Raw genomic sequence first — 23,820 nt, forward strand, 5'->3', positions numbered from 1 at the left:
CGTGGTGTTTTTGGATTTACCATCATGTGTAATGTTTGTTCTACATTGATGTCCATTATTAAATGACAAAATTATTTAAAAATTCTATTATTATTTTAATTGTTTGACCTGAGAAACCATTTTGCATTTTCAATGCTTTTTGAAAATGGGTATTTTGCATTTTGCATTTGAAATGCTTTTCTAAAAACCATTTTGCATTTTGCATTTTCAAATGGAAAAGTTTTGACCCAATTCCATTTTGCATTTCAAATGGTTTTGGGTACCCATTTTGCACATCTCTGATTCGAACACACTAATCTCCTATACTGTCCAACCGATTTCAATGAAATTTTGTGAATGTGTATGGTTGGTTCCAGCTTGAAACATAGGATAGTTTTGCATCCGATGGAAGAACAATCTACTGAAATGATCGATATCAAATGAAACGTAAAAACAATATCTACGATCGATGCATGTGACTTGAGCATGTATTCTATGTATGTCAAATACATAAAATATGCGACAACAGACGGTCTACATAAAATGAGATCTATATAAAATGCGGTCTACATGGAAGGTGGTCTGTGGCAGGAAAACCTCTGTCCGAGCTCACCAGTAGGTATATAAGAATCACTCTCTTAAAACAGATTCACAAATAAAAATTTTGTAACTGTTTTTGATACATACGCTGTTTATTTATTCTTTAGACTTTTAGGCTTTTTCACACATCAAAAAGTACTAGGGCTAAACAGGTATATGTTACACTCATTAACTGACAAGTATATTAATCATACCTAATAATTTGTGAAAATGTAATCAGTATGAAGCGTCTTAATTAAGGTTTTAAAACGGCATTTTATCTCTAGGGTAAACAATCGTCAAGTCATCGGTCACGCTTCATATTTGCACCGAAGTAATTTTCAGATTTGTTGCGTTGCTTGAATTTAACTGGGTTCGACGATTAGATCTGATACTCAGGTTCTCCCGACATTCAAAATCTCTTTGTTTTACTTGTACAAGTATTATATCGGCATGACATGTATTCTTATTTTCATAATATATTTAACAACAAAATAAAAACAGTAAAACGGACACGGATGATGTATTTGAAAATTGGGCCAAAAAACACTAATAGAGACCTGTTTACCAAATTAATGGTGATAGTAAATGGTTGCTCTAATAAGACATAATTAATTTTCTTGTCATTAAGTATATACTACCGAATAAATAAGCCACAGAGGTCGTTGGAATTGAAAAACTAAACTAACGCTAAATAAAAATGATATTCAACTTTTTTTCGATAAAATTACAGTAAATCTTTTCTATTCTAATTAAATAACCCAGTGAATGATCGGCATATTTTTTCAGCGGTTTCGCGTTAATTTACCTTGTAATAATGATCTTGGTTTTCTTTCATAACGATACAGTTTTAAAGTTTAAAATTCGTCATACAGTAATCTGTAAAAGTAAGTGAATACTGGCATTTTACGTTGATAATTATAATGAATCTTTTTCATGAAGAGGAAGCTACAAGCCAAAAATGTGTATATTCTTGGTATATCTTACATTGTAGGTAATAGGCATTACAATCGCTTAACAAACGGAGTCTAGAAACGTTCGATTTCAAGCATAAAACTGGTTTTTATTTATTTTGTAGATAATTTTATAAGAAAGCAAAAATGTTAATCAATTGAAACTGTCACAGATAATCTAAGCTATAACACAGTAGTTTTTAAAAGTTGTTTCCTTTACGTGTTCATACATTTCTTTTGAAAAAACTTTTTTTTTGGTTGTTTATATTTATATTTTTTATTGAGTAGTTTATTATTTTATTTGTATTCTACTCAAGCGGAACGATAGAAAAACTTAATCTAAAGCATATTTTTTGGTATTCATAATGTACACCAATTCGTTATGAAGATTAATAAAAATAGTGATTTAGCGTTAAGCTTCGCCAAAGCGAAGCACTACAAAGATATGTAAAGTCATATGTTTTTGGTTTGAAAATTTGATCGCTCAGAACTTTTTTTGGATGCTTTAATTAAATACTGTGAGTAGAACAATTCTTGGCCCTTGAATCAATCGAGTATTTTTTATAAGCCCAGAAAAAAAAGTCTCAAAATCTCCTACTCATTTTCGATTATGGTTTTATTTTATAAGGTGGCAAATTAAGTTCTATAGAAAATGATCGTAAAACATTGAAACATTTGTGCCTGAACTTTGCACAGTAAAAATAACACTCCTTCGGGAGATGTTTTTTCTGGTATAAATCAAAACAGAAGTATGGTGTTAAGAGGGAATAAATAAATAAATAAATAAAGAAGGTAAACCTTATCGCCATCTACATAAGGAGTTTTATTGTTAGCGGCCCGATTCCAAATGTTACACGATCGTAATGTGTTGATGGTTTTGGAATTTTGGATTTTTTTTGCGAGGCTGGGGTTTTGTGATGTAAATTTTGGTGGACATTAAACAGTTATTGAATTAAGTTTCAGGAAGGCTATAATTACATGCATTTTAAAAAATATTGATGTTTTCGTTTATTATTTTTCGAACATTTTCTATTATATTTCGCCTGTTTGATAATCTTAGAACGGGGTTTTTCCGGGGAATTTAAACAATTCATCAAATTTCAACATTCATTTTCGGGTTCTATGAAAGTCGCATTCAAGTTCTGTTATTATATCGTTATTAGGCTAGTTGCTTAACAGAACTGAAATAATAACAAAACTTGAAAAAATCTTTCAAATAACTTGAAAATTAAATTTGAAGAATTGTTTGGATTCTCCGAAATAATCCGTCCTTAGAGAATGTTGCATGGAAAAGACGGAGTGAACTGGTTCTTGAAGAAGTCCCCATTATGAAAAAAAATGTATGCTTGTAGTATTTTTTATGGTTAAAATACCATAATATCAAGGTAAGGGCGGTGAGGTACTAGGAAATCCTCGGTGGATGTTTCGACACACTAAGGGTCAAGTTGATCTACCCGAAAAAAACATGATTATATTTATCTGCTTCTTTTGTATCTACTGCAATTTCGTTAACATATATTACAGCCTACTGTAAGAATTTGAGGCGTGACTGATGACTTGACGATTATATAATTAAGGTAATTCCAAAATACCGTTTTTATAAGCTTAATTAATACAATCATACTGATTTGATTTCCACGAATTGTGTAGCTACTTAATAATTACTTAAAGAATTGTAGGGCTACTTAACACTTACTGACGAATTGTAGATTTACTTAACGCTTACTTAACGAATTGTAGGGCTAGTTTACACTTAAAGAATTGTAGGTCTAGTATGCACTTACTTAACGAATTGTAGGGCTACTTAACACTTACTGACGAATTTGTAGATTTACTTAACGCTTAATTAACGAATTGTAGGGCTAGTTTACACTTAAAGAATTGTAGGTCTAGTATGCACTTACTTAACGAATTGTAGGGCTACTTAACACTTACTGACGAATTGTAGATTTACTTAACGCTTACTTAACAAATTGTAGGGCTAGTTTACACTTAACGAATACCAGTATTTATTATGCTTTAGCCCAAAAGAGTCTGAACGGAGCAAACTTACTGATATAAAATAATGCTAATTTATTAAAAATCTCTTTAAATTATTAATTTTTAGTAAAATGATTGATTAATGAACGGTGAAAAATGCGTATTGCTGATTTATTAAAATACTGTTAAAAACGTGACAGCGTACCATTTCATAATATATCGGAAAACTTGTTCATGTAGCTGCGTTTATTTTTATATAATGATGAAATGCGATAATATTAGATTATTTATGAATACCTACGTGTTCCGACATCGTCATAACAAATCCGTGTTTTACCGATGTTTTATTAGGAAATCTGTCAATTCATTCGTTAAAGGTCCCTGCAAATCCCGTTTTTAACAGGATTACTAATAAGAGATTCTCAATAAATTAGCAATATTCAATATTATTACAATTTTTGTCCATGTGATAAACAGCCATTAATATATCGTAAATAGTCAGTACCTAATGTAAAACAGGTGAATTAGTAAGGGGGTAAGAGGACAAGAACAATATTTTAGCAGTCGACCGCAGAATAACAATGTATTATTGTCCAAACTAGGTAATAAAAGTGGTAATATCGTGCTGCTTGCTTCACTGCTGTTATTACTTGATACCGCTACGTAGACACCCGTTTCTGTGGTTATCTTACGCATAACTAATAAATTATCAGGTAACTACCAGGTAAAAGAAACATTCTTCGTATCGGTCGGGTGCTTGCATTACTCACAATAATCACATTGTGAATGATTGAAAATAAAATAACTCTTTCTGTTTATAGATGCACATTTTTGCACCACTTGAACACCTCTGATTGGGTCAGTGTAATTTTTATTTATGTAGGTACCACACGTTTTCACTTGCGTCTAATATCTAAGTGGGATTTACCTTAAAACCGATTAAAAACAGTAAAAACTGAGGTACGTATGACGTCACTATCACTATTTCACTCTAACAGTTAGAAAGTATTATTTCAAATTGAGTCCCCTTTCTGAGTAAAATTAAAATGTATTTTTTTAAAGTACAACATAGTAAATCTTATACCATTCTAAAAACAGCCTAAAAGGAGCTGGTTTTTGCGATAAAATGCATTTTTTTAAGTATGAAGAGTTAAAAAAATTTCTGTTAATATATGTGAATTTTTTTTTAAGGGCGGATACGGTTTACACATAGTTCCCGTGAGCACTTAGGCCATAGGCCCATTGTGCTATCTCTCATTTTACCTCATTCCTTTAACAACAACCCAGTCCCTTTAATAAAGTTCACCAGGGTTGTTATTGAGTATGTGGCTATGTCTTCTGGTTCTACTGTATGTCTCCCCAGGTATCTGAGCCTAGTTCCCACCAGGGCAGGACATTGGCACCATAGGTGAATTGGAGTCTCTTCATCCTCTTCACATTTCCTGTATCTATTGGTGTTTTCCACTCCCAATATCTGCATGTGTCTCCTGAGATGGCAGTGTCCCGTTAGTAGTCCTACCAGTTCCCTCAGCGAGTTTCTGTCCATATCGAGTAGTTTTTTGATTCGTCTAGGGTCTGGTCCATGACTTGTGACTTTGGTAAATTGTTTTTTTTTTCCAAACGTAAAACGCATCTACTTTATTTTTGGACAGTGGTCAATAAGGATTGCGTGGCAGAAATTAAAATTGTGTAATATGGAAATTTGTAGTTGTGGCATTAAAAACACTAACCGAAGGTGTAGATTTTCCTTAATCCAAATATGATTTAAATATTCTTGATTAGTCGTGAGTTGGTCTAGTGATGGCTGGCCAACTAGCTGTCTCGGTAATCCCCTTGAAAGATTGGCGTCAAATTTTGGGAAACGTATATATATGTTTAATTTGACTGGAATGCCTTAATGTGAACTACGAAGCTACTACATATTTGCGTCTTCTTTACTTCAAAAATCAACCAAATTGCTCCCAAGGATACTTTGCGTAAATTAAGTTAATTCTCATGTTGTGAAATATAATGATTTTATTATAATTTTATTTTTACATTCATTTCGTGCGGGAATGTGTACAATACAATCATATCATCTTATAATTCACCATTGTCCAGAATATGTAGGATGGTCAACTCACGTCAAGACCTTGATTTTTTTTGTATAAGTCAAAATGTTTTTTGTCGCTCACTATGCAATTGAGGATATTTTGTATCACTTTAGTTTTAGCAAGGTCTTGTCTTGACTTGACACTTCTATTTAATTTATATTTTCTTATGTTTTCCCTGTTTGTCTCTGCTTTTATATACCACCCTTTACTCTTGCATTGTACATTGTCCCAAATCTCGTGTAGTTAATAAATAAATAAATAAATCTTCGGGGATGCTGTGTGGAGGAATATTTATAAAGAAGAGAAAACTCAATGATATGAAATATTATTAATTAATTAAAAATCTAGTAAAATTATTGATTTTCCTGTCAAAACAGAACTGGACGCGTATAACGAATGATTTTACAAATTTAATAACAAACTATCAGTAAAGCACGATGACAATATGTTATGAGTAAGTCGAAACACGTGTTATTAAAAATTATAAATAATGCGTGAACACTTGTTAAGATATATTCTGAATGACTAATACTTTGCTAGGAAATGGTCACGCAGTCACATTTTTAACAGTATCTTGATAAAAAAAGCCGTACTCATTTTTCTCCGTGTACATACCGGAATTTTAGGCAAAACGTTTGAAAATGCTTCACAGGTTTTCAAACTACATCTATTACAGACGTAGAATTAAAAAGATAACAATTTAGGAACTTCATTAAATTGAAAGTTTAGACATTTTCCAAACTACCCGCATAGAATTTATGGATAAAACATTTTGTATTATTGGTTGTAACAGTAGTAAGTCTTCAATGTGGCGCAAAAAGTGGTGAGACAGCAGTTGTTGCTTACCTATATAAACTCTTCTGTAAGATGGCGGTGAGTTCATTGAGAGCCATTTGCAGCTTGTAGGCTGCAGTGGAGGGCTGGTCCTGGTCTTCTGCCAACTGTCTCCCGCTGTTCGCCACCTCCTGGTCTGCGGCCTCTGTAACCAAAGTAACAAAATGGATCAGTCAACTTATCTAATGGTAGCGTCACAGAATAAAGAAGATCACAAGAAATTTGATTTCGACATCCATTCGTGATCCAAAAGTAAGAAGGTTCTTCCCTAAAAACTTTTAACCTCTTAAACGTAAGGTTATCAGGGCTTATATCATCTGTGGGGATGTCGTATGGATGTTGTGTTTAAGGAAAGGAAGGAGGTGAAGTTCTGGGAAGGAAAAAGGTATGAGGGGTGGGTAGGAATCTAAGGATCATTGTCCAGGAGTGATGAACGTGAATACGTTTAATAAATCATTTCTCTGAATATACATTTAGTAGATTATATAAACATATTATCTGGTAATACGGTAACATTTACAAAAAAATCGCGTACAGCGTTAACATTTGGTGAAGTGGTTTGCAGTTAGTATAAAATTCAGAAATGGAAACCATTAGTTAACCTAACCTAGCATAATCTAACTGGACATGAACACCTCACAAAGAAATGCCACGTACGATGTTCAAGTGTTTTGATCCCCAGGCTTTGGTAAAGTGTTAGAAGTGGCACAGTGATATAAGGTCTGTGATATTGAACACCTTAACTGATGAAACCTTAACACCTCAACGCCTCAAGAAATCTTTTCACTACGTGGTGACGGAACCGCTATTATCATTACTATATTGATGGATGAATCGGTATGAAAAAGCTATACGAAGGATATTTGTGTATAAACAGTTAGACGTGGGTTTGTATTATGCCAAAGTTTAACAGTTCATGCAAAATTGATAGTAAAGTAATTATTTGCGACGTTTCACCTTTGAAAGTGTTCATTCATGAAAATAACGTACATAAATCGATGTTATTTCAAGGGTTTTTATCTCAAAAAGCATGTTATGAACAAACGATTCCACGATAACGCAACACAATGACAATTCAACACACATTTAAAAAAAGTGATATTTATTTATTTGATATTACAGAAACAATCAGTACACAAGTTACAGTTATGAAAAAATATACAGGAATTAAATATTTCATGTTGGGAACTTATGATATGTTTCCTTGTAATGTTTGGTAAGTGGTATGTTTATTCCTTAAGGCGATGCCATACGTAGTAATGCAAAATCATGTGTTTTTGGTTTGAAAATTTGGTCGCCTAGAAATGTTTCAGATGCTTTAATTAAATTCTGCGAGTAGAATACATCTTGGCCTTTGAAATAATCGAGTATTTTTTAGAAAAGTCTTTTTTAATAAGCCCAGAAAAAAATAATGTAAAGGCCTATGAAAACTGCTTTAAAGTTCAAAATCTCCTACTTACGAACCCATTTTCGTTATGATTTTATTGAATAATTTGGCAAATTAAGTTATTTATAAAATGATAGAAAAAAAAAAAATATTTATGCCTGAACATCCACAAAATAAAATAAAAGGCACTTTTTGGCCATGTGTTTTTCTTGCACAAAACAAAACAGGCGGATGGTGTTAAACCGGAATTTAAACCTTATCGCCATCTACGTAAGGGTTGCTATTGATAGCGGCTCAATTTAAAATATTACACAACGTAGTGCATCGCCTTAATAATCAGGTGACGTGTGTAATATACACCTATACACGAACAGTTTATATTATTGACATGATGCCACGTTTGAATTTGTGCATTGAATCCGAAAAAATGTCAATGTTTGAGTTTAGACAGATATTATTTAGAGTATGAAGAGCTCGGTTAATTGGCAAATTAGATGCTGCATTTGTTTTATAATTAAGCGTATGGAATAGCACTGTATGTCGTGTACGTCTCAAAGGTATGTTAACATTAATAAGGGACAGAAGTTTGCTACAGTCGATGTTATTCTTTATAATTCTATATTTAATTGTTAAATCAGCTACTACTCGCCTTAACTGCAAGGTTTGAAATGTACATTCAAAGTTATTGTTGAATCTGGAGGTAATTTAAAAGAATTTATTGATATAAATTCATTAAATGAGATGAAACAAGTTTTTCATCCCCTTTTTAATGATAAACTAATGTTTATAATAATATTTGACAAGTCAAAAATATTTCACCAACAAATGTAGATATAATATGTCTCGACGCCATCTAGTGGGAAATTTAGCACTAACAGAGCCTTTCCTACAAAAAATAAGGTTGTTCTTTTTTACAAAAATATAATGAGCAGTAATTGTTGATTGAAGTACTAGTACATATTGAATTATTTGGCGTGTTGGAAATAAGCCGACATGACTCAGTGATCCAGAGCGTCTGACTGGACATCAGAAGGCGCAGGTTTAATTCCCGTCGGCGGCATTAATTTTTACTGGGGAGATATTTTCAATTCGAATTGATATTAGAGGCGACTAATTATTGCTTATAATAATTTATTATCATTTGTGCTATGGATAAAAACCTTGTCTTACAAACATTAGTTTATCATTAATAAAATACCAACCTATTTAGCCTAGTTTTTGTTTCATCACTTTTCATGACTTTATTTCAAGGTGTCATTGCGTTGAGTTCCGGTCACCTCGACGAACACAAATTTTCTTTTAAAAAATGCTTAACGGGCGGGCAAGAAAGAAACCTGACAATTAATTTAGCGTTAGGTATACCGTTTATAATGGTCAGTCAGTCCAGCTATTTCACACATCAGGACTGAGTACCCACCTATATTGCATTGAATTTCTCAGATGCGTTCAACTGCGTGGAATTCAGTTACAATAAGGCTATAATAACATACCTCATGAATGAATATTGATGTTTTTTATCATTATTTATGGCTTTCATCCTTCAACGGTGCTCTTGGCCATTATTTAAAATTATGGAGAAGTGAAAGGTGAATTTAAATATTAATTTTATTTAAATAGGCAAATTTCAAAATTATAATGAAAATTGGAGTCGAGTTCAGACTTAGAAGAGATGAGATGTTGAATGGAGGGGAGGCAATTTTAGATAAGGCTTGATAGAAGAGAGGATATTTGTTTAGAGAGGGACAACCAAAAAATATGTGATACTGCATCTAAAGTTCCCACTTCTAGACCACAGAATGTACAATCTGGGGAGTCAGGGACGTGAATTTTTAAAAGGTGGGAATGAACCCAACAATGTCCGGCCCTCATTCGATTAAGTGAAGAAATTTCTTTTTTGTTTTCTGATTTAAGCTTTTATTATTCTTAGAATACTTTCATATTTCTGAAATAAGTACAGATCAGTGGCGTCTCGTGACTTTTGTGTATTCTAGAGTGATAATATTACAAAAAATGGCACTATTGATGTTGTCGTAGCTAAAAATGGTTTATTATTTCATTTTGGCCGTGCGCCACACGGATTTCCTGAAAATCTTCACGCAAAAATACGAATTTTCGAAAAAAAACAACAACATCAATGATGCCATTTTTTAATATCAGCACTCTAGAACACCTAAAAGTCACGAGCCGCCACTGTTACAGATGTCACACTGTTTTGCTACAATAACAAAATAGATTTGTATTAACGAATAGAACTTCCGTGTTCCATTTTGTATTGTCACCTATTCATTAGTCTACTTTTTCGTTAATTTATTTATGATGTTAAATTCCGATAATTTCTCTCAAGATGGTGTCGATTGGAATTAGGAAGGTGCTCTTACTTATTTTCTATATTGCCCTCGTTTCTAATACTTTATTTTCAAACAGTAGGTAACTCTGACCAGTACCTGTTAGTAAACATATGCTGATTGGAGATGTTTGGATAACGGGTCTTATAACCTGACCCCGTACTATCATATTCAATTATGCTATGGGTTTGCTCTTTAACGGATCGGTCGCCGACTTAATAATACTTTCATATAAGTTTAACAACCCTAATGCACATATTATAATATATAAAAATATTGCAGTTGCAATCAGTCTCTAAAAAGGGTTCCATGATAACTCAACACAGTGACAATTCAACACACTTTTTAAAAGTGATATAAAGTCATTACAAACGATGATTTTTTTTCGACCTAACCTAACCTAACCTAACCTACATAACCCAGTTAATAATAAAGTTAAAGTTTTTGTTTCATCACTTTCCATGACTTTCGTATAATTTTTTAAAGCTGTGATGAATTATCATTGTGATGATCTATCCGGTTACCGGGTAAACCTTTTGAGATACATCAAAATAATGTAATACGGTATTTATATATATAATTATATATATTTATATATTAAAAAGGACAATAGAAAATTCTCGTATGGTATGTCTATCTCTTAAAGATAACCCCCAGTAACGCCGGGTACTCGGCAGCTAGTTATAAATAATTTAAGGCTTAAGGCGATGCCATACGTAGTAATGCAAAATCATGTGTTTTTGGTTTGAAAATTTGGTCACCTAGAAATGTTTCAGATGCTTTAATTAAATACTGCGAGTAGAATACATCTTGGCCTTTGAAATAATCGATTATTTTTTAGATAAGTCTTTTTATAAGCCCAGAAAAAATAATGTATAAGGCCTATGAAAACTGCTTTAAAGTTCAAAATCTCCTACTTACGAACCCATTTTCGGTTATTATTTTATTGTATAATGTGGAAAATTAAGTTATTTATAAAATGATCGAAATTTTAAAAAAATATTTATGCCTGAACATCCACAAAATAAAATAAAAGGCACTTTTTGGCCATGTTTTTTTCTTGCATAAATCAGCGGATGGTGTTAAGCGGGAATTTAAGCCTTATCGCCATCTACGTAAGGGATGTTATTGATAGCGGCTCAATTTAAAATATTACACGACGTAGTGCATCGCCTTAATGCGAATTCTTGTGTTTCTTTCACACGCATGAATGTGTCTTTTCTCATAAATATGCCTTTCACATTTATGCATTTATACTATGTGAAATTTCTACCTTGCATTTTATTTAGGCTAAACGAACCATTTAATGCAACCTTGACACATCATACGTGATCCGATAATCTCACGCACTTGGATAGGAATGTATTATTTTCTATTCCAGTATCTCCCCGTTCGTAATTTGTAAATAGGTATTACTGTAATAATGATACTATGTCCAGTTTCGGAAAGACATTTTGTGTTCAACAACTGAGAGTTACTGGGCTTCTGGAACTTTTGTAATGGCGGATAAATATAATATTTAGGAATTAAAATAATTTTTCATGGGGCGCAATTTGTAAGCCAAGAATGCTCAGGATGTCATAGACAGCCAGCCGTACTAATCTACCTATTCTAAAAAATCTAGGCATCCAAAACGTGTGCAAATAAGAAACAGTAGTCAATTTAATATACTTTCTAATAAATATTCATATTTTATTTATTTAATATTTATTAATTAATTAACGCCCTTTTTCGAGACTCTTACATTTGAATATTAAGAAATATACATTATTTATTGTACATAACTGAATTGCTTCATTAACAACATTTTACATTAGTTTAAAAATAAATTGAAGATGTTCACTGACTTTTGGTATAATTGTTTCCCTCCATTAGTATTCTGGGCAAAGAGGAATACAGATGGTAGTTAGTCCCAGAATTTCTGCACTGAAATAAATCCTAACTTCTAGTATTACGTTTTAGAATCCGAAAGCTTATCAATTCTAGCAATACCGGACTATCGACTAAATCATTCAGAACTTTATATAGAAATACAAAGTCAGTGAAAATTCTTCTGTCTGACAATTTGGGCATATTCATATAATTTAACATTAAAAAAATGAAAATAAATAAATAATGAGTTTAAATAATTTTCAAAGTTTGAATTTTTCAAAGCCCGCCAAAACAATCGAAATCTGGTGAGGTACGCGTGACGTCAGGGCCGGTCCTATGCTGGCGCAATTAGAACAGTCCGCTCCGGGCGTGACTTGAATTTATAGCACTGATAATACCTAACACAGCGCCTTGGTAGTTTTTACTCAGCGACATGCGCAGTTTGGCTCAGGCCCGGCCCTGCGTGACGTCATACGTACCTCGACTTTGTCGGCTTAAATAATTAGCTATAATTTAAAAAAAAAACATGACAAAATTTTCAAATAATTTGAATATCGGTGTACGCACGCTAACGAAGCACGACATCGCGCAATATTCTGAATGAGTGCGAACAACTGATCAAACACAGAGCGTTCATGGTTTTAATTGTTTTTCTACATACTATAACTTCTATAATCATGTAGAATCGGACACCCTTTATATTTTTAAGCCATAATATTGTTATGAGACCAACACGAAGAGAAATCAATTTTTTTGTTTTAATGCAAAAATATTCGGATTGTCATGAACACGTGTTCCGACATCATGATAATATATTTGCAATTTACTAAAAATTCATTCGTAAGGCCTGAAATCCTGTTTTTCAACCTGAATTACTAAAAAATTGATTCTTTATAAATTAGAAGTCGTTTTTCTTGGTGTATGATAACACGGACACGTTGCTTGCCAAATTGAGAACTCAAACTAGGAAAAGTTAAGAGGGAGCTATAAGCCAAAAATGTGTTTATTATTGGTATACCTTATATCGTAGATAATAGGCATTAAAATCGCTTGACAAACGGAGTCTAGAAACGTTCGATTTCAAGCAAAAAACTGTTTTTTTCTTAATTTGTAAATAATTTTATTAAAAAGCAAAAAAGTTAATCAAGTGAAACTTTCACAGATAATCTTAGCTATAAAACCGTATTTTTAAAAAGTTGTTTCCTTTACGCGTTCATACATTTCTATTGAAAAAATATTTTTTATATTAGTTTGCATTTATATTTTTTATTGAGTAATTTTTTTTGTATTCTACTCAAGCGAAGCGATAGGAAAACCTTCATTTTAACGAAAGCATATTTTTTGGTTTTCATAATGTACACCAATTCGTTATAAAGATTAATCAAAATAGTGATTTGGCATTAAGTAATGATCAAGGGTCGGCGTTGGATTTACCAAGTATAAAACTGTTATGGGTCCGGCCCTACTCAACTGTTTTAATTTCCGGATTCAATCTAAAACAAGATGTCCACGCATTTCCTAAAGGTTGAACCACGATAAGTTGGTATCGATGACCCAAAAACTACTTACGAATGGATGCCAATAACCTAATATCTCACGGCATGACCGGGTCACCGGGCAAATTGAATCCAATGCCATACATCGCATCGCGTGGGCACACTCAACCAGCATGGTGACATTCCGATAGTTGAGCCCACAATAGAGACAAACCTTTGGAGAAAGTGGTTTAATTTGAAACAGCATTGATACGGGTAGACAAAGAAACTAAAGATTGGTCTTTACGAACGGATTACGAATCAGAAAGAATCAAGCAATTACTTACGTTTTATAAGTTGGCTTGTACGGGTCAACAAATAATGATACGAACAATGAACCATGTCAATATTTAAGAATTTCATTGTTATTGAAGCTAAAGCCTAGTGACTACAATGATTTGATAAATAATAAAATTTTCTAGTAAAATTATACAAAATATTACAAAAATTGGACAGTAAAAGATCAGTTAAAATTCACACAAAATAGCAAAATGATATTGAAAAAATATATTTGAAAATCATCGGTAAATAATATATCTGAAAATAACCGGTAAAGAATATATCTGAAAATCACCGGTAAAGAATATATCTGAAAATCAACGGTAAAGAATATATCTGAAAATCATCGGCAAAAAATCAATCGGGTTTGGATAAAAACGTATCAATAGTTTGTTTTTAAAATTGGAATAGCTCTTTTCACTTTTTATTTCATCCGATAAATCGTTAAATAGCTACGTGCCGAGATATTCGTAGTGGTGTTGTATAGCTACTGTTTTGCTTTAGTGTGTTGTATACACGGTGTCCGGAAACTCAATTCAAACTTTCTTCGATCTTTTCGATTTTTTCGATCTGAAAATTTCGTTTTTTTCTATTTTTTCTGAAACTGAAAGGTTAAAATGTTTTTGAGTCGGGTCTAACATCTGATACTAACCCCAAAGCGACGGATTTAAAAAAAAATAGAGAATAAAATTAAAAAACTTAAATCATAAATAGTTATACCTACTTACCAAATAAATCTAAGACTACGAGTTTACGGACACCGTGTACAAGATTTCTTTAGCATCTCGTTTTTTGACAATATATCTCAGTTTTTAATTAACTTTCTCAATTTCTTTCTCAGTTTTTCTGGTGCAGTATTTATTGATATTTTGAGTTGTCCAAGGTTTTATGTGAATATTTTGGTGACACATATTTTTATGTTCAGTTAGTTCAGCTTTATACTTCAATGTAGGCATATTAAAAACATTAGCTAACATAACATAATAGTTACCGATGACGTGTAATCATTTATAACAGAATTGTAGCCTAAAACAGTAGTATAATTGTCACAATATTACATTTTAAGAAACATTCATCTAACGGTATGATATTTTTCTATATATAAAGATGTATTTTGTTAAGATGTGTTCAAAATAACAGTGGTTATATTTTAAAACTACATTTTTTATGTCAGGTCATTCTAAGAATGTGAACCCAGCGCGTTAAATGCCAGATTGGAAAAAACATTAGCACAAAATATGAAATTCACACATCTGCTGTAATACAAAGGAAACTCTAATAATAAAATCAAGTTAAAGTGTGTCGAGAGTGCTGGAGAAAGTTCTATATATTGATAATTATTATCTCTCTCTTGGTGTAAACATTTTATTATATACCTACATAATGGATTATTGATCTATAGGTCTCAGAAAGAGGAAAAATATCGTAAAGAACTTGTAGTTTTTCCTCATTCTAAGATTATTGAAATTATTTCTCAAAATAAACTTTGCATTGTACCTACATCATACAATATTAATTTATACACGTCTCAGAATGAGGAAAAAACTGCAAGTTATTCGTTATTGAAAAAAGATATCCGGAATACTGAGACACGTGTAAAATGCAACTTCTGTCAGATAATTTATTGTAGGTGAGTATTGAATGCATTTACTGGTTTAAACCAGTATTTACAGTGAAAATCACCGAGAATCAACGCGTTAACCTATTACCTAAATCAGAAACGCCTGAATAACAGTATTGGTACAAATATAGGTTCATATGAATATTCAAAGAACTTTCTGTTCTAATGGTATTTGACAAGTAGTTACCTACCTATAATTTTTGATTTTGTCTTTTAGTAATAAAATCACCCCAGGGGACGTATTCGTTATTTTTTATTTAATTTTTGGTGTTGGTGATGTGGTTATTTTAATGTTGTAATATAATAAAATTTAATAAGACGTGATTTTCGAGGCTTTTAAAAATGAACAAGGCACTATCAAACGTTTGTTGAACTGTGTTGTCTTCACAAATGCTATATTGAACAAGGCATCATCAAACTTTTGATAAACTGTGTTGTCTTCACAAATGCTATATTGAACAAGGCATCATCAAACGTTTGATAAACTGTGTTGTCTTCACAAATGCTATATTGAACAAGGCATTATCAAACGTGTGTTAAACGGTGTTGTCTTCGCAAATGCTATACTGAACGAGGCATTATCAAACGTGTTATCTTCACAAATGCTATATTGAACAAGGCATCATCAAACGTTTGATAAACTGTGTTGTCTTCACAAATGCTATATTGAACAAGGCATTATCAAACGTGTGTTAAATGGTGTTGTCTTCGCAAATGCTATACTGAACGAGGCATTATCAAACGTGTTTTCTTCACAAATGTTATATTGAACACGGCATTATCAATTGTGTTCAATCAATATTCAACAAGGAATCGTGAATCTTGTAGTGAACCATTATCAAAAATCATTATTTTTCGGAGGCTTTTTCAAACCAATTTCTTACAGAAACCGAAAGTTATCGGTCATTATAAAAATCTTCAGAAATCATTTATGTAGTAGCTGAAAAATCGCGGGATATTATAATTGTAGGGATTTGTGAGATGAAATAATTTATAAAATATTTGCCTCAGGATCATTAATTGCGTTTAAAAAATAAACACTATTAATTTTAGAATTAAATTTAAATTTCTGATAAATACCATTAGTAATTAAATTTGAAAAATAACGAAATCTACCAGAAATTTAAAACGATAAGAAATACACTTATTCTTCACGCGACTGATTCCAATTTATGAACTTTTAGAATAGATCAAAAACACAAGGTAAACATTTAAAAAATATATACCCCATATATGGGGTAAAATAATATATGGGGTAAATTGTCAACTTTAATTAATATCTTTGTATTCCCACGAAACGCTTAACTTTCACTGTTGGTTCAGAAACCTTTTTTATCTATGATTACTTTTCCCACCCAATTAATGTCAGGTCTGCGCGTCAACACTACAACATGTATTTATAGCCCACAGCAGACAATAATGTATATTTCTTGTACCTGTATCATCTCACTTACCCTATTCTTCAATTCCCAGTGAGTTCTCATTCTCACTTCGTGACAGAGAAGTAAGCCACTGAGAGCAACTGGAGTCAAGTCATGCCAAGCAAAGGCCAAAGAAGATCAGGGGAAAATTGTCAATGATTTGGCAAACGTAGGTACTAATCAAATTAAGCGACAGCTACGTTAAAGCCTCCGTGGTCGAGGGGTAAAGCTTTCCAATAGCAAGCCGATGGTCGCGGGTTCAAATCCCGGAGTGCGCAAGTATTTTATTTGATTAATTCGTGTTATTTCACAATTTATTAATTTAAATTAAGATATAGTATATTTGTGGCATGTTCCAGGTTGGAAGATATTCTCAGCATCGCCCTGGTGTAAGACCACCATTTAGAATTGAAAAGTTGCTTAAGGCGATGCCATACGTAGTAATGCAAAATCATGTGTTTTTGGTTTGAAAATTTGGTCGCCTAGAAATGTTTCAGATGCTTCAATTAAATACTGCGAGTAAAATATATCTTGGCCTTTGAAATAATCGAGTATTTTTTAGATAAGTTTTTTATAAGCCCAGAAAAAAATAGTGTAAAGGCCTATAAAAACTTTTTAAAAGTTCAAAATCTCCTACTTACGAACCTATTTTCGGTTATGATTTTATTGTATAATGTGGAAAATTAAGTTATTTATAAAATTATTGAATAAAATCAAATATTTATGCCTGAACATCCACAAAATAAAATAAAAGGCACTTTTTGGCCAAGTTTTTTTCTTGCATAAATCAAAACAGGCGGATGGTGTTAAGCGAGAATTTAAACCTTATCGCCATCTACGTAAGGGTTGTTATTGAAAGTGGCTCAATATAAAATATTACACGACGTAGTGCATCGCCTTAAAATGGGTTTAGCCGCGTGTACTGGACACCTACGCCAGTGACATCAACTGTAAAATGCCGGTTTCCTCTCGGGGGTACCTTGGGTAAGGATTTTCAATGAAACACAACTTCGCGAATCGTCGTCGGACAACTGACTGGTTGGGCCAGTTGTTTACGTATTTAATGGGTTAAAATACAATTTCTACACGTCTTAATGGGGAGCAATTATTCTTATATCTAAACAGAAAATTATAATGCGTCATAGCGCCGAGAATTAATTACTAAGGTCCCACAGTTTTGTCGTGCGAGTAATTCATCCTTGAACTGGCGATATGACACGTTTAAGGTGATTTAAAATCTTATCAATATGACTCATCGTGCGAGATAAACCTCAAAGGATTCGGCATCGTAAAATGTGCGATATCAGATTATTCATTTTATTAATTATTAGGTACATCCATCTGCTGTCCGGTACACTGCGTTTGGTGACCAGATCTGATTTTTAATCTTTCCACTGCAAAGGCAGTAGTCATAACAATATGTATATTTGTAAATGTAAATAAATTTAATGCCGTAGTTATAGGTTTTGGTTGTAAGGCACTAGTGATTAATCGAAGTTATAAGTCTAAGTTGTAAGGTATAGGTTAAATGTATAAATTAAGTTGTTAAGCGCATTTGAGGTAATTTCCTCACAAATATAGAAAATATACAAACGGTACTATTATTAATAAATTTGACCCAAACATGCCGCACAATTATTGAGATATAATGATTTTTTGCTCCGATCTCTAAATCTGTTGTATCTATGGATTAAACAGTGACTTTTACAGTAAAATGGATATTTATTTGATAATTTGGAAGTGTTTTAAAATCACATGAACGCTAAGTAAAAAAAAAAACTGTTCAATTTTTCACGTAAACTAAAGATTCAGTTAATAAAATATTTAGTTTGATAAAACACCTGTTTTAGAAGATTCCTTACCGTTAGAAAATCTGTCTTATATATTTTGTAGTAATCCCATTTAAAATCCCATCCCCTTAAAACCTGGGAAGCAAAATTAATAAATTGACTGGTTAGGTGTACAGATATCTTTGTCACGAAATAAATTTGTTAAATTCAGATTAATAAATGACGCTCCAAAAACTCACTCGTTAGTGGGTCACCTACAAACATGTTAACATTATTTCTTTTAAAAAATCGGCATTATGTCTTGGGAAGAGACTAACAATGCAAGTGGTGGTATCAATTATAATGAATGCTCGTAAATAATTGAGGGCGAATAATTGAAATGATATCAAAACACAAACACGGTGAAATTGAGCCAAGCCACGAGAAGTCAATAAGGTTCTTACCTAAATATAAATTTTAAAAAATGTCATTTGATGTACGTTTTATCTCTGGGGTTTTCGCACAAACTCTCTTAAGGCGAAGTTTAATGCTAAATCACTATTTTGATTAGTCTTTACAACAAATTGGTGTAGTGACGCCCAAACTGTAAAGATATGGTTGCAGATTGTTTTAAAGGCGATGCACGACGTCGTGCAATATTTGGAATCGGGCCGCTAACAATAACACTTTTATGCAGATGGCGATAAGGTTTAAATTCCCGCTTTACACTGGCCGCTTATTTTGATTTATGCAAAAAAAATCTCAAATTTTTATTTTTTTATTTTAAGCACAAATATTTAAATGTTTTACAATAATTTTGTAAAGAACTTAATTTTCCACATTATACAATTAAACCATAATTGAAAACAAGCAATTTTTATAGGACTGATACTTTATTTTTTCCTGGGCTTATAAAAAGACTCAATCGAAAAATGCTCGATCATTTCAAAGGCTAAAAGATGTGTTTTACTCGCAGTATTTAACAAAAGCATCTACAATATTCAATAAAAGCATCCACAATATTCAATAAAAGCATCTAAAATATTTAATAAAAGCATCTACAATATTTAATAAAAGCATCTACAGTATTTAATAAAAGCATCTACAATATTTAATAAAAGCATCTACAATATTTACTAAAAGCATCTAAAATATTTAATAAAAGCATCTACAATATTTAATAAAGCATCTACTATATTTAATAAAAGCATCTAAAACATTTAATAAAAGCATCTACAATATTTAATAAAGCATCTACTATATTTAATAAAAGCATCTAAAATATTTAATAAAAGCATCTACAATATTTTTAAGCGATCAAATTTTAAAATAAAAATAAAACATACTATTTTGCGTTACTTCGTATTGCTTAAAATAAAAATTATCGCTTTCATTCGATACAATTAATTTCCCCAGCGTTTCTTCGAAGATCAGTGATAACTGATTGTTATCCTAACATTTTCTGAATAAATTCTTTGTAATTATTCGTTTACCTTTAATAAAACGCTAATGTTGTTCTCTAATTACAGGCGTTTATTTATACACATAAAACGTGCGAATAGTTTATTGTATGGGAAATTATACAAAAACTCCAGAGTATGAGAGATGATAATGTATTTATTTTCTCATACTGTAAATAAAGAAAGAGATGAAATTAATTTTTAACTTACAATAAAATTGATAATAAAGACCCCGCACTAAGCTGTCAAAGATGGGTTGATAGTGAGATGTAAATACGAATGTTAGAGGGAGCGCACTAATATTAAAGAAAACGATAATAATTGAGCGAAAATGGTGAAAATATTTCATAAAACGTATCGGCATAACAAATGTATAGATATTACTTTAAAAATGACATTTTTTTGGAACTTTAAAACTTAAAGAGTCCGCTAGAAACTTGTTATAAATCGGTAGAAATTGGGTATGCTAAAGTGTTAAGTAGACAATCCAGTGGTAAGCTTTTCGTAATTGGAAATCCATTTGATTATTTGAAATGCTTGTCAGTTGATAACAATTTGACAGAAAGATGAGACGAATCAGCCTTTTGACGAAAAATTTTCATTTGAATTTTTTGGAAACACTCTAACCTAACCTAACCTTACACAAAAATCACAAGCTATGATGGTTAAAGTTCCTTGATATTTCATAAAAATGAAAATTCAACACACCTTTAAAAAGTAATAAAGAGTCATTAAAAGCGATGAAACAAAAAATAGGTTTAATAGTTACATATGTAACCTATTTAACCTAGTTTTTGTTTCATCACTTTTCATGACTTTACACCACTTTTTGTAGGTGTGATGAGTTTTCATTTTGATGATATACCCGGTCAACGATGGTTAAAATACTGCATCAAAAGGAAGGATCTTTTCTCAAAATGTAAAATTCAAGTTTTGCAATACACCATTATTTAAGAAGTAGACTACTATCAAGGGAATATTTTTACCAGCTAATTATTTTTTCCCATATGTATATGAGTTATTCTCAAATATATTTCTTCAATAAATTGATAAATGATCAGTGAGTTAGACTTTTCCGTATAGTATAATATAATATATATCATTCACGATGATCCACGGTCACGTAGCAGAGGATGGTTAATGATTAAAAAAAATCATTTAAAAAAAATTTTTTTTTGCAAAACAATTCCAATAAAAATTGTCCAGTGTAAGAGTAGGTTTACTTTTGCGAGTAATGCAGTATAAGAATAACAAAATGGACACCCCCAAATTTCAAATACCTCTCTCTCCACCGTACAATACAATGATGGGATTATAACAGCTGACCGAGTGGACAGAGATAATAATAATAAAGGTGTGAACGCTTTGTACATCACACAAAAAGAATACATTTTTATTTGGGCACTAACGAAAAAAAAATGTGCACGTTATTGCTGCATTTTACATAAATAATCATCACCCCCAAAGTTTTGCTGTATGAGCGTGGAACGAGGTAGATTTATAAGTATACATTTTTGTTAAACCTTAATTATTCATATTTGTTTGTATTTACCTCCCCATTGCTTCATCTGCACCTGAAGTTGGTCCTCCCATCCATCGAGCACCCTTCCAGCCTTTGACTTTGCACAGTTAATAGGTTCACCCTGGATTCCGCACTTCAAAAATCCATAAAAACTGACATCGCTACCAATGGCCGACACATCGTTTGACGCCCCGCCAAAAACTCCCGAAAAAGCGCAACTAGCGACGAAAATTGCAACTAAAAACGCCATATTTCAGTCTTAGAACTTCATATATTAATTTAAATGTCAATGAATTTATTCAAATTGCTGAAAAAATTATAAAATTAGTATAAAATAACACTTTATTTATAGTTTTTTTGAGTGATGTTATGACACTGTTGTTATAACACGCTGTTTTAATAGTTTAGATATGAATAAATTGATTTTTATCGTTTTTACGACCTTTTTAAATTGTTATCAACGTATTAATCGGCACTTACCTAATTTAGTGATATTTTTTTAAATATTTAGTGATGTTAATTTATAGGTCTTAATTGAGTTGTTAAAATAAATTAAAGGAAGTTATAATTAACATAAGCTGTTTAATCTAATGACCGAATAAATATTAGTATATTTGTTTGCAAAAAAATAATATTGACACATTTAACGTGAAAATCTACATTATTTTAAAACACAAATTACTCTCGAACGGTAAGCTCTAGCGTCATGAAATTCAAACAGAATTTTTCGTCTAAGATTTCAAAGCTAACGCAACTATTTTCAGCTCATAAAGTCATATCAATAATGAGTTGTGGATGTTTGAAAAATTAAATTAATCTATATATTTTTCGACAGTACAAAAACGAAAATGTGTTTTAAAATCTTCTAGAACGAAACCGGGTAGTTATTTCAATCGATTCGTTTATATGGCAGAAATATTTTATTTATAAATCCAACATTAACTTTAAAATTTTGAATATTTTAAACGTATAAAAATAAGTATCGCATTTAAATTTTTTTAAACGTATAAAAGTAAGTTTGCTTTTTCACATGCGTTTTCAAAGAATCCTATATGAATTGATTATTATTTTTTTATGTATGTTATTAAAATATAGTGTATATTTTGTTCCGGGACACTAACCAATTAATTCACTTCCTCCGTCGCAAGTTCAAGGTAAACTAAATGGTGCCCGCCAAGGCGTCTGCTTTTTAAGGTGAAATCTGAGACCATATAACTGTGGAGTGAGATGCTTTACGATGAACAGCTTGATCTAGTCAATATTGCCATTTTGTTGATTTAACCTAAATTCGAATAGGCTGAATTACACCATGTTTAAAAAAATCTTTGAATAGTTCCTCTTTATCACTGATTCGCCTGATTATAACTTGTCCGAATCACCCAGACTATGTAGTCAAATAATGTATAGTAATAATAATATTTGGATGATTTGTAAAGCGCCGTTTTTGCGCAAAATAACCTAGAAGGTGCTATATAAGTTATAATAATACAAATAATTGAATATATAACACAAAATAAATTGTGAAATAAATTTTAAATTGACAGTATTACAGTATTTTGCACGTTAACAGTATTTTGTCGGCTGAAAGAAAAAAAATATTTTGGATTTTTTATATTTAATTTTTGTAACTACATACTGTGTGGATCAATTTTTTTATTTTTATATATGTGTTTTAAACAGTCATTTCCTGCATTATTTACGAGTATAATTTCTTAAATATTGTTATATATGTGTGGAAAAGCCTTAATAGGCGTAAAATAAATAATATAGATATACTTAGGTACTATTATTTCAAAGGAGGTCTGTTTGACAATACGTTGGAACCGCCGCCCCGGGGACCATTAATTTGATAACAAAACCGCTGCCATAGGTCACCCCAAGTGGTTCACTACGTTTGGTGTCTTAGCGTGGGTATCCACGTTCATGAGGTGGGGATTTTCTATGTCTTGGTGGCGGATGCTTCTGCCCACCTACTGTGTGGCGGGCCGGATTTTAAAATAATGGTTTAGGGAGATATTTTTACATCTCCAGCAGGACTCTCTCGACCCATCGCCTTAGTGGGAGGGATGAATTCAAACATCCATTTCTCCTGGACACGATGACTCATACATTTTTCCTTCTCAGATCTTCCTCTCCTTTCTTTCTTAAAAAAAATCCCCACACAGCATCTCTAAAGATGTCATAGGCCCTG

General features: G+C 31.9%; 1 protein-coding gene across 1 annotated transcript in view; it reads right to left on the reverse strand.

Annotated features, from left to right (window-relative positions):
* LOC149410804 (uncharacterized) overlaps positions 1–21,879 on the reverse strand; it is a 40,233-nt gene extending 18,354 nt beyond the window's left edge. The window contains exons 1-2 of the mRNA XM_089648343.1: positions 21,660–21,879; positions 6,431–6,563 (exon numbers count right to left, since the gene is read on the reverse strand). Coding sequence (XP_089504469.1) covers positions 6,431–6,563; positions 21,660–21,879 — 353 coding nt within the window. The remainder of the gene's footprint in view (positions 1–6,430; positions 6,564–21,659) is intronic.
* Between the last annotated feature and the right edge of the window lie 1,941 nt (positions 21,880–23,820).

This window comes from Hesperophylax consimilis, chromosome 27, assembly GCF_061612785.1.
Source record: "Hesperophylax consimilis isolate HC1 chromosome 27, BYU_Hcon_1.0, whole genome shotgun sequence".
NCBI lineage: Eukaryota > Metazoa > Arthropoda > Insecta > Trichoptera > Limnephilidae > Hesperophylax > Hesperophylax consimilis.